General features: G+C 37.1%; 1 protein-coding gene across 1 annotated transcript in view; it reads left to right on the forward strand.

Annotated features, from left to right (window-relative positions):
• Nucleotides 1-12,626, forward strand: part of LOC309676972 (neural-cadherin-like) — a gene marked incomplete at both ends in the record, with an annotated part of 67,336 nt that overhangs the window by 12,012 nt on the left and 42,698 nt on the right. The window contains 4 exons of the mRNA XM_082489638.1: nucleotides 6,150-6,347; nucleotides 7,211-7,436; nucleotides 9,829-10,033; nucleotides 11,581-11,692. Of these exons, the coding sequence (XP_082345764.1) occupies nucleotides 6,150-6,347; nucleotides 7,211-7,436; nucleotides 9,829-10,033; nucleotides 11,581-11,692 (741 nt within the window). The remainder of the gene's footprint in view (nucleotides 1-6,149; nucleotides 6,348-7,210; nucleotides 7,437-9,828; nucleotides 10,034-11,580; nucleotides 11,693-12,626) is intronic.

Below are 12,626 nucleotides of genomic sequence, written 5' to 3' on the forward strand. Positions count from 1 at the left end.
AACCTGTTTTCATTAGTTTCTGTAGTGAAGAAAAATAAGAAAAGAGGAAAAAATACTTTCTGATCAAATAAAAAGATGATTGTACCCTTTTGAATATGAAGTACTATTTCCTATATGATTTTTAAAAATACTAATTTTTAATATAAGGTGTTTCAAGTATTATGTTACTGTCGTGGCAAGAGACATTTTGAGTTTTATGTCGTGTTGCTCAATATCTGTGAGAAAGCAATTTAAATTTTTCTGTTGTCTAAACCTAGGGAAGAAAATCTGTCAAATACAAAATCTGCATGTGTGCCAACAATGTAATGAGCAGAACTATTCTTTTGGTAGGATTTTTTTTTAATAGATAACATTGCGTAAGATACCTATGGTGTGCCTGGCTTGAAAGTTAAGTATCTAGTGTTTAATATTGAGTAAATTCTTGTTGGTAGCGTGTTACAAAACAGTTTGAAAATTCTTTTAGGGATAATTAAGCCTGTGTCAGATTCCTGACTTAGGATCTCAGTAGTAGCTTGACTTGCACTGCTGAATATAGTTGCAGGTATCTCCACTTGTCAGGGCCTGGTATTCAGAACAGATAATTTAAGTAGAACCTGTCTGTGTGTTTGTAGGACTTAACCCAAATCCGCAAAGGATTACCAGTTTTAAGCTGTTTCTGCTAAGATTTTGAGTGGAATTGTAACATATTATTTCTCCTATAGTGTAGCTATATAACTGCACATGTACTACTTATATACTACTAATAAACTACTATTAATCATAATATATGAATGCAGATACATAATAATGTACTACTACTGTTAATATACTGATGTATATGTGTAATTAATGTACCTGCAAGATACATATGGGGGGTGTTTTGATGGAAGAAGGCATTGAGACGTCTTAACGACCAAGAGATGTATGTTTCTAAAATTTCCTTCCTTTCACTGTCTTGAAGCACAATTCATTGTTGTAAATAGGAGAGAAAATTAATTTTATATACCATGTTAAAAATTAGTTAAAATTCTGGTTTAAGCTCTGTTCTGTAGGAAAACAACTATTCTGTAGAAAAGCAGCTGTATCAGTTACAAAATATGACAGACTGCTTTTTGTAATGTATTTGCAATGACAATTACAGCAAATGAAAAACTTTAAAGTATTTGCTGTGCTCATTGGAACGTGGAGTTATGCTTTAAAAAAAATCACATTCATGAACATATACTTTGGAATTCTTAATGTGTTGTCATGCTAGACATACATATATTACACATTATTGTCCATGTCAGTCTCTTCATCACACTCGTTGTCCTCTGGCAAGTCCTTGTCCAATCATGCTTCCTTGGACACCCTGATGTTTTTTCTGTGAGTTGTCAGGTCACATTTGTAGGTCTCTGTGCAGAGAAGTACAGTCCTGTTTGGTGTTTCTGTTATAGTTTTTGCTTTGATATATGGTATGCAGTCAAGGGAAAACTTACTTACAGTGACTTTCCTTCAGACTGCCTTTATCTGAAAGTGAAATCATGATGATTTATTTAGTATTTCTGCTTGTGAATCAGATTGCCTATGATTGATGGAAGAAGATAACATACCAATAAGATCTGTAAGGTCATCTGCAGGGGATATGTGTACTGGTCAAGAGAGGCACTTATGCCTGTACTTTGATTATGTGCATTGCAGTTCCTGCTGACTATCCTAATAAAATTCTTTAGACTATTCAGATGTTTCAGAGGTAACCAACGTATTGCTGAAAGCTTTGATCTTGCCAAGATGTCAAATGACATTAAGGTCTCTTAACTATTAAAACACAAGTACCTGGAGGAACATACCATGTGAGGATTAATCTCAGTCCCGATGCAGTTTTCCCCTGCTCCCTTACAAGAGGTATTTCTCGGTTATCATTATGTACTAAGGACCAGCACATTAATGTTCAGTGAACTGACAATCACTAAGTGATGAAAGTGGAATTTGTATCCAGGTTTATTACTGTTTCTTCAATAAAATCAATTATTCTTCAATTGTAACATTTTTTGATAGAGGAACACATGCATGTTAAGAACTTTAGCAGAACTTGGAACAGAATGAGTTCATGGGTTGATTAGGGTATTGATTTCCAGACTCCAGAGAGACAAAAGTCAGTAACCTTTCCACTCCTGGCACGGTTACCAAGGTGGCATTCAAATCCTCAATAGATCTTGCTATTATAGAGGCAGATTTTCAAAGGGTCTTAACTCAGCTTCTAATTTAGTGCTTGCTATTTTAAGCCTGCAGTATGCCCAGGCAAACTAAGCTAATAGTGGGTATTTACAAACCTGTGACAGCTTCCACAAGACCCATTCTTTTGAGAAGAGACAGGCGGTTTTGACACTGTCTCCCTTTTACACTTACTCTTTTTGGACAACCTTTTAATTAAAATCTTTGGAGTGTTCAAGCAGATGCTGATCTCATTTGGCACTTCTCATTTAGAACTTACCCTGTTGTGCATTTCCATGGTGTATTTCAACCTCAGACTCAGCTCAATATCTAACAAGTTCCCTCCCCTGCAGTTTCTTCAGGTGTCTTGGACTGGCTGTCCTGGGACTTTCGGAACGCACATTCTGACATGAAACATATCTCTTTGAAACATGTCTGATTTTATTTAATATGGTAGTGGGAAATAATATCCATGCTGCTGCTTTTTACATTGTGATTTTTGGATGGTTTTTTGGTGGTCCTTCTGGCTTCTTTTGTGCTATACGGAGGAGAAAGCACACAGCTGCTTTCACAGAGTCTGTCTAAATGTTGAAGGGAATTATACCTGGGTGACTACGAGAACAGTGCAATAGCAGTGTGGGCTACAGTAGTCTTGCCTCAGTGTCAGTCTTTTTTTGTAATGAGGCAATTCAAGTTTATCTTGGGAAACTTTGGCTTCACGTGCAATGTTATAAAAGCTGGGGAAGCCGAATTGAGCATCCTTACACCAGGTCTCCCAACACTTCTGGCTGCATAACACACACAATTCATCTCAGAGTTGAGAAGACTCTGTAAGTCTTAGATGTAGATGGTAACTGAGAATTTTTCCATGAAAATGTAAAAATGCACGTGGTATGTATCCATGTTCTACGATGGTACAAGGCATGTTTAAGGTTTCAAGAAACTGATCACTTCTGTGATTTACTGTTTGATAAATTAGAAGTTTGGTTTCGCTGTAGCCACTGTTTTTTTACATATGTGATATCTTAAGCTAATATTATATTCCGGGGAACATTAGATTCTGAGTACAGAAATTAATTTGGATGTAACAAGTTGTTGTCAATATGCTTTCTGTTACTCTTTAGAGAAAGAGGAAAAAAAAGCGATGTACTCACAGTTACAGTTCTAAAATTCAGATGAATTAATACAGTTTTGCGAGTTTAACTAAGAACTGTAATTATCTTGGGTGAATGCTGATTTTTCTATTAAGAGAATTTTCTGGATGAGAACAGAAAGTACTAAAGGTCATGATAGATTAAGTCTCAGGAATCCAAACTAAGGAACTTACATTTGACTTTGTTAATCATAGCACCAAGGAGTTTTCTCTACGACAATCCACTTAATGGTGGTTTATAGATTGCAGATTAAGATACGGTGTACTAAATATGCCACTTGCCATCAGACAGAGGTTTGTAATTATAAAAAGCTGAAGCTTGCAAGACACTGATGTGAAAGATATTAGTACTGCTGTGGGAGTGAAGGGATAACATTAGTAAATGCATACATCAGACAAAAATAGCATATTTTAGTTGGAACATGGATGTCTTTTGAAGAGGGATGTAATGGTGGAATTAAAGTAGTGGAGAGGGGGAGAGAGTACAGCTGTTCAGCCTAAGTCGCACACCTTTGTGGGAGAATATTTCTCCTTAGCAAGATAACACTGTTTGCAAGATTAGATGTTTTGGCAACAATTTTTGTTTAGTCTTAAATACTAAGTTATTTGTCTTGTTAATTGGATTTAAATTAAAACTGATAATTTTAGGTGTTCCTCCTTGTATGTTGTTTCCGTTCATGTAAAGCTATTTTGAAAATAAATGCGTGTGTGTGTAGATATGTTTTCATGTATGTATAAAAAATAAATACACACTGAAATCAAGTATTAACACCATCAACTTTAAAAATTCTGACTTTACATCCATTATTAAACTTGTGGATAAATCGTGTTGTAAATGTAAACAGCTGTTTTTACCTGGACCACATTCCCTTTTACTTCTCCAGGCTTGTTAGCTGGGGTACAGTGCCACATCAATGCAGTTGTACTGCTTTCAGAGTCAGACTGGGTGTGCATTCACAGCTTTTCTGGAGCCAGAAGCATTAAATATGGACTAGAGGAACATTCAAGTTGGCTTCTGTAGCAAAACTTCTTGCAAGTTTTGTGCCAGTCCACTTGGAACCAAACTGGCCAAAAGGCCCAGGTTATATTTGTACTGTGCTTCCTGGTGTTACTGATAAATATTATCAGTTACTAAGTTGCTTCAAAAGCTGAACTAGCATCAGGAAGGACGAAAGCATTTTTTCAGTTGAAGGTGTATCACAGAATGGTTTAAATTGGAAGGGACCTTAAAGATCATCTAGTTCCAAGCCCCCTGCCACGGGCAGGGACACCTTCCACTAGACCAGGTTGCTCAAAGCTCCATCCAGCCTGGCCTTGAACACTTCCAAGGGATGGGACATCCACAACTTCTCTGGGCAACCTGTTCCAGAGTCTCACCACCCTCATAGTGAAAAATTTATTCCTAATCTAAATTTACCCTCTTCCACTTTGAAGCCATTCCCCCTCACCCTGTCACTGCATGCCCTAGTAAAAAGTCCCTCCTCATGTTTCCTGTAGGCCCCCTTGAGGTGGCAGAAGGCAGCTATAAGGTCTCCCCAGAGGCTTCTCTTCTCCAGGCTGAACAACCCCAACTCTCTCAGCCTGTCTTCCATAGGAGAGGTGCCCCAGCCTTCTCATCATCTTCATGGCCCTCCTCTGGACTTGCTCCAATAGGTCTATGTCCTTGAGGATGCCAAAGCTGGACGCAGTACTCTAGGTGGGGGTCTCATCAGAGTGGAGTAGAGGGGTAGAATCACCTCCCTGGACCTGCTAGCCATGCTTCTTTTGATGCAGCCCAGGGTGCGGTTGGCTTTCTGGGCTGTGAGTGCACATTGCTGGCTCATGTTGAGCTTCTCATCAACCAACACTCCGAAATCCTTCTTGGCAGGGCTGATCTCAATCCATTCTCCACCCAGCCTATAACATAATAGTACGTAAATACACTAATGAGAAGGCGGCTTTCTGTCTTCTGTATCACTTTGCTTTCTTTGGAATGAGAATATTTTAATCCTGTCTTGTGTTCAGAAACTTCCTTCACCCAGAATATTTTCCCACTCTTTCCTCCTTTAACAGTCATGCTTAACTCCATTCCTGGAGATTTCGGAGCAGTTTCTTCAGTCTGACGTTTTTCCTTTCTGCTACCTTTTCAGCCATACCTGCCTGATGTTTATTACTTAAGAGCTCTACTGTCTTCACTGGTTGTTTTAATAATGGCAGAGGTATAACAAATAATTTTTGCTCAGTTTTTAAGAATCTTCTGTTGTTGAGTTTCAGAGAGCGGAATCGTTCCATTCTGTGGTTGTTTGTTTTGGGTTTTTTTTTTTGCTTGTTTGTTTTTAACAGCATTTAATCTTTAATAGAAGTGAAGACCGTGTTAGGATTTCAGTGAACTTTCTAACCAGGAAAATCACTAGTTAGGGTAGACTGGCTAGAATTTTTTAGACACATTTTTATTTTTCAAAATTCAGAGTTGCTGTAATCATTGCATAAACAAAATATTTCTTAATACTTTTTTCTTTTCTTCAGCAAAAAAACTTTTCAGAAAACATGTATTTAAATTTTGAAAAGTTAAGAATTGGTGATCTTTCCTAAAAAGAGATATTAGTAGAATGTAACATGGCTGGCCTCGATGTTGCAGTTCAGCAGTACTTGTGATGGTTATTTTTTCCCTCCATTGTGTCTGGATGCTGTTAATTGCAGAAGAGCCTTGAAAACCAAGTTTTTCTGGATTACATGCCAACAATATTGCAGACAATACTTGCTCAGGAATTGATACATGTTTCTGTTACTCTGAGTGCCATTAAATAGCTGTCTGAGTATTTCTTCATTTTTCTGTGACCATTAGGGAAGGATTGGTACTTGGTGCACTTGTCACTCACTGTGACAGATGTGAATGACAACATACCTGAATGGGCCATGGAGCCCTTCCCGTTTTTGGCTGTGGTTTCCCCTGAAGCTCCAGGAGGTACTGAAGTATACAAACTGCTTGCTGTGGATGCAGATGAAGGGATCCATGGAGCTGTAGAATATTTTCTCTTGGAAGGTAAATTTTAACCCTCTGATTCCCTATTAGGCTTCACTATTGTGACTTTTTTGTCCTTTATCTTCAGTTTCGTTAGTGAAAGATCTTCCCTTCCCCCTGCAAAAGATTCTTAAGCCTTCAGCTCTGTGTGTGAGAAAAATAAACTTTTATTGAGGGTATGGATATATTTGCCAGATTTGAACTGTGTTCTTGCTGCAAAGTTGGGTTCCTACCCAAATTGTCCTCTGGGGGGGGACTGGAGCAGTCAGTACTTTTCAAGCCTTTGGCAACGGGTGGCAATGGCAGCAGTAGTCAGCGCCTCTCTGCTGGACTGCCTGTTTGTGAGATAGGGCAGTATTGAAGCACAGTTTGTTGGGTGGAGAGGGTTAATGTTCATTTTCCCTTGTGGGAGTCATGCTTCTGGTTCATTTCTAACAAATTTTTAAGGGTCTGGGTTGTGCCTTAGCTTTGTAAAGCTACTACAGACTCATTAATAATTTTCTTTGTGGGACTCTTATAAGAAACCTCAGTAATAGTTCAAAACTGTCTAAGCAGAAGGAGAGTAGCAATACTGCTCCAGAGATGAATTTGTTCCTCTTGGGCAGGAGTTTATCAGGGTATTTTCTGGTACGGGATATTTAGTGTCAAACACCACCAAAGTATGCAAGGATAAAGAAGAGTGATAATTGTCCAGAGAATTAAATTCAACTTAGAAGTGTAATTATGAATGTAATTACTGATTTCTAATTTCTAAACAAACTTTTGAATTTTTGTGTGTATGCTGTTTCTAAGCCAAAACCAAGCCAAGAATTGATACCGTATTCTCATTTTAATCAAGTGAAAATGTGCTTGCTGACAGCAATTTGTGGATCTGTTCTTTTTAGGTGGTGAAGACAGATTTGAAGTTGAGAAGGACAGTGGCTGGATTAAAACAACAGGTTTGCCGTTGGTGAGGGACAAGGAGTATATACTCACTGTATTAGCAGCAGATAAACTTGGAAGCAGAGGGTCTCCGGCCTCTGTTTCTGTAATTGCTGGATTTCGACCACCACAGTTCACCAACATATCATACTTTGTTTATGTTCCTGAAAGTATGCCACAAGGAAAATCGTAAGTAATAGTTAAAAATAATGCAATGAGATTGTGTTCCTAGTTTAACACGTGTTTCTTCTCCCCAAAGCCTTAGTATTGTTTGTGAATCATAAACAGATACTGTGAGTAGTAATTTAGATATCTTAATAGAAATGATCCAGATACAGTTGATTTATGTATTTTTTAGTCACCCTTTTATAGAGAAAAGCAGTATTGAATAATTACTGTTTCTTCCTTTTTTTAAAATCATATGGAAAGTATTAGTAGATGTTGATAGTGTCTTAATTTTCCAACAAAATGCAGAATGCAAATTGGAACTCTTACATCATGAGGAAAGATATCCTGGTGCAAAAGAATATATTAATGTTGTGTGTCAAATTTGGAGACATGCCTTCTCCATCAAGTGAAAATCAGAAAAAAACAAAATACTGTCTTTGCTGTCTTCATCACTCATGGTGACAAACTGAGCAAAAATGAAGATGCCACAGAACTTGTCATTTTATTTTTCCATCCTTTGTCTAACCATGTGGATCTAAATATCACAGAAAATGTTAGTAACACAAGTCCAGCTGAGTACTCAGTTCTGTCTGCCCCAAACTGTTTTGTTCTTACGGCAAACATTTCCCCTTCTAGTTGTGTTGAGAATACTTTTATCCAGTAAAGGTCTTCCTTGTGTGGCCATCAAACTGTTATTCATATTATATTGTCTGTGGTGTTGTATTTTACTGTGCAACCTACAACATTCAGTTTTACAGTGTCTAAATAACCAAGATGCGTTAAGATTAAAAAAAAAAATTAGCAACTGCTAATAGATAACAAGGTTTTTCTTTAAAACTGCAATAAACTTAAATAGCACAGGCATAAAAGAAATGTAAGAACTGTGAAATGCTACAATACCTAACAGGTATCTGCCATCTTGGGTTCAATAATGTTTAGGATTAAAAATAATGAAATTCTTTATCTTTTGTCACTATTTAAAAATAGGTTTGCACACCTAAGATGATAGTAGATTCATCAGTTAGTCAAATTACTTCATAATATCCAAAAGGAATGAAGTATTTAGTGTGGTTGTTACTATGTCAGAATAGATTTGAGTGTAAACAATGCACCTATGGAACGTAGTTTCCTGTTAGGTGTTGACCAGAAATAGCCATGAAAATCTGTGTAGAATCCTAAAGTTCTAATATTTAAATTGGACCAATTGCACAAGTATGCAGGAAAACAGAGTTGCTTTCATGCACTGGATTTCTGGGTTTGAGGTTTCACAATTGTAGGCTGAATTAAGACTGCTGCTGAGCAGAGGAACATTACAAAATCTTTCTCTTCTTCTGCTCTGCCGCTACTGCTAATGCGCTAGCTGCATGGGCAGGCTGATCCAATGAAAGACAAAGCCAAAAAAGAAAAAAAAAAATCAGTTGGGTTGTTAAACATGCTCACACCATGGCCCTGTGATTTTTAGTGTTGACAGGAGAGGAGAGGTGGCGTGAACATGCAGCCAGGGTAGGAAACTAGAAAGAGGGCAAAATAATTCCTGTTGGTAGGAACACAGTCTTGGCACTGGCTGAAACCACATCATAGGAAAATACAGAAAAAGACTAAAGTGAGATGACCTACAGCAACCTTTCCATTGTTTAGATATTGCACCTGAGGGAAGACAGCAGCATGGAAATACAAAAGGAAAAAAGGTGTTTGAACAAACAGAGTCTCTTTGATTTGTAGTTGTCACTAGATTATACATGTTGGTGTGTTCTCCAGGGAGACAGAATTCTTTTTCCTAAGAAACCTGCATGATAACGCAACAGATACTTGAGGAATTAGTATTCTGTTTTAAACCCTTTAAAGAGATATATTTTTTTAATTTCTTGTTTTACTTCATGCTGAAACTGTTTTTCCCACTTGAAGACTTTAAACACATTGGTCTTCGGTGGAAAAAAGAGCTAAAAACATCCGTCTTGTTTAACCTGTAGCATGCATGCTGTTAGCGACTGGCTTTTATAGGATGGTATGACTGCAGCAGCAAACTTACCATACTGTTATTAAAATGAATCTTTTGCATCTTACTTAATCTTTTAGTTTCCTGCCTGAAAACCATCACTACCATAGAAGAAAGTTAGAGTAGGCAGTTGCAGCAAAAATTAAATCTCTGTTCCTGTGTTTTTAATCCTTACTGTATTCTGCCTCCAAGGATCCTATCTTTATCCATTTAACCTCAAGATGATAGCACTACTGTATAACAAAATGTTTGAATTTGGTATTTAGGTACAGCTATCGCTGACTTCAGTGAGTATTGCTCTGATCAGACCTACAGGATAACACTGTTATTTCTGATATGTATAATTTTTATCATATTTTCCAGTATGTTGTATTATGTGCTTGAGTCTTTTTTTTTTTTTTTTTTTTTTTAATGCAGCTTTCTTACAGTCACTGCTGTATCATATCAACAGAAATCCCTGAGCTACAGTTTGTTAACAAATCCTAGTGGTCTATTCAGTATTGATCGGGCAACAGGAGATATCAGTTTAACTCAGAGTGTGGATTATGAGAGTGGTCAACACCAGTACCTTCTTTTGGTCAGAGCAGAGGAAAATGAGCAGCAGTTCAGTAATGCAGCTGAGGTAGGTGTTCACTTCTGGCAGTCAGTATGTATTTCTGCTTTCCTTCAGCCTTCCCAGATTTCTATACAGATTCACTAGGGGCTCTCGTTTTCTCAGTTCACGCTGTCTATTATGCTGTCCATTTTAAAAGTCTTTCTGTCTATGGGTAGATGTTGAGGGCTGGCTTAGGTACTCTTAAAGTTCACTGTTGCTGATGCTGAAAAGGCTATTTCTGAGGGATCAATATACAATTCCATCATAGGTTCTAGGCCTCATCTGGGAAGATGTGGAAACAGATGTGGCCAAGTCAAATGTGGGGTTGTGTCTTACTCTAAACCTTCATAAAGTATGATGTATATTTGAGATTGTTCCAATTTAAAACAAAAGCAGAACAGAAAATGATTTGTTTAGTATCAGGAACACAAAGTGAGCTTGTAAAGAGAGAAAGTAATAAAAACTCAGATATTAAGTGATGATGGTTCATGGTGTTTTAGAAAGCTGTTTGACAGCAAAAAAATTTCTAAATATAGTTATTACAGTTTGAATCCAAGGATTCACTGAGCTAGGAAATGCATGCAATATAACAGTTTGTTCCTGCTGCAGGAAATGAGATGTGTGCTAGAGAGGGAACTGAAGGCAGAATTATTAGGAATGAGTGAGAGACGGTGAAAGAATGTGTCAGTGTAACAAACAGTGGCTGTAGCACAGCAGAGACAGATAATTTCTGTCGACCCTTTTACATACTACAAGAGTGGTAGAATATGACTTGAAAGAGGATTACGAGATGATTTTACAAATACATTTAGCCTAAATGTAGTTTACCTTGTAGTTGCTTTACACTCATAAAACCTTGGTAGTTAGGAGAGAGCAACTCCCAGTTTATATGAACCTATGTAAGGGTAGATGGACTATACGTCTACCTGTTGCACTGTGATGCAGAATACCTCAACCAACTTTAGACAGTCTGAAGTGTAGCAGTATGAACTTTAATAAAGGCTATTTTAACACACTTCTTACTGTTTGAATTTTAACTCATATTTGACATAGGAATAAGAAAACATTTTAAAAGATGTTAAAAGCAGAATTGTATTTCTGACTTGTTTTGCCATAATCGGGTCCATTTACATCTGATTTACGCTGCTGTAATTGAATTCAGAACTTAGTCGTGGAGATTGATACTGCTAAAATGTAATATGCTTGGCAGTAGAATTTTTAGTGTTACAAATCACAGGAGTGTTGGAGGATAAGATAATGGAAAAAGGATGCTTGGAAAGCAGATGGGCCATTTTCCTTTAAATTAGTAATAGCAAATAATCAACAGAGATGAAAGATGAGTGCTGAATGTTGCTGTAAAAGACTGGGACTTGGCAAAGCCTAGTATTTTGGAATCTAATATTTCAATGTTTCTCAGCAGGAAAAGAGGAGTCTAAGAAAAATGGCTTATCCTGTGTGCTGTAGCTTCTGAAGACCTTAAGGATATTTTTGGGAAATTAGTCCATCCGATATTTCTAGACCAATGAAGTCTTAATTCACTTTGCTGTTTAACATTCCTGTCTTTTTCCATTCAGGTTTTGGTTGTAATCACAGATGTGAATGATTGTGCCCCTGAATTTCATCAATCAATTTACAGCAAAGTTGGTGTTCCTGAAACAGTTACTATGACAACTGCACTTCTACAAGGTTAGTACTTCTAAAACTATTTGTTACATTCAGTAATAGTTTTTTTTGTTCCTCCCTCTAATTAGAATTCAGTTCAGAAGGCAAAATTACCTGTCCCAGCATGGGTCATTGCAACTCTCTGAAGGCAAATAGCACCCTGTAGAACTGGGTCATAATTATTTACTACTGCCACAACCCAAACAATTTTGGGGGATGGGAGACAAAGGAAGCAAATCATCTTTGTAGGATTTTGAAGTAACAGAACTTCAGTTGTGGTTGGTATTATAGCAGCAGGTTTATAGTAGCAATCTTGCAACATTTCTTTTTTTGAAGGAAGAGAGGGATGTTGGATCAGAAATTATAGACACATCAGCTTACCTTCTTTGCCCATTTTTGAGTCCTATGTGGGCTTACTGTAGGGAATACTGCTCTTTTGTGTTAAAAACCTCTTGAATGGTTTAACTGTTGTATGTGAGGTTTTGTTTGAGAAAAAGACTTTGCTTCTTCCCGATGTAACCAATAAATTAAGCTTTAAATGATGGTGCTCTGTAAATTATGTAAAGTTTGATTATGTAAACCACAAAAATCTTACATTGAAAATGTTCATAAAGAAATGGGGAAGTCCTGGCAATAAAACAAATTTATGTCAACTAAACAGTTATAGAAGGGCCTTACATTAATCTTTAACCCTTACATAAACTTTTTATAAATCTTGAGAGGAAAACGGAAATTAAACTACAGGAAAATAGCTGTTCCCTATTAAATAGGATTTTATAACTGTTCTATTTAGCGATTTATCCTGTACTAATGGTAGTCTGTCAGTTACTATTCTGGTAAGTATGCTTTTAGCATAGGTTTTTGTAGGTTGTGGGTAGAATCTGACAAATGCATTAATTTAACTTGCATCAGCTGAATAATATATGTAAATATTTAATCTTTAATCACACAGGGTGTG

The sequence above is a fragment of the Vanellus vanellus genome, assembly GCF_965231255.1.
Source record: "Vanellus vanellus genome assembly, chromosome: 12".
NCBI lineage: Eukaryota > Metazoa > Chordata > Aves > Charadriiformes > Charadriidae > Vanellus > Vanellus vanellus.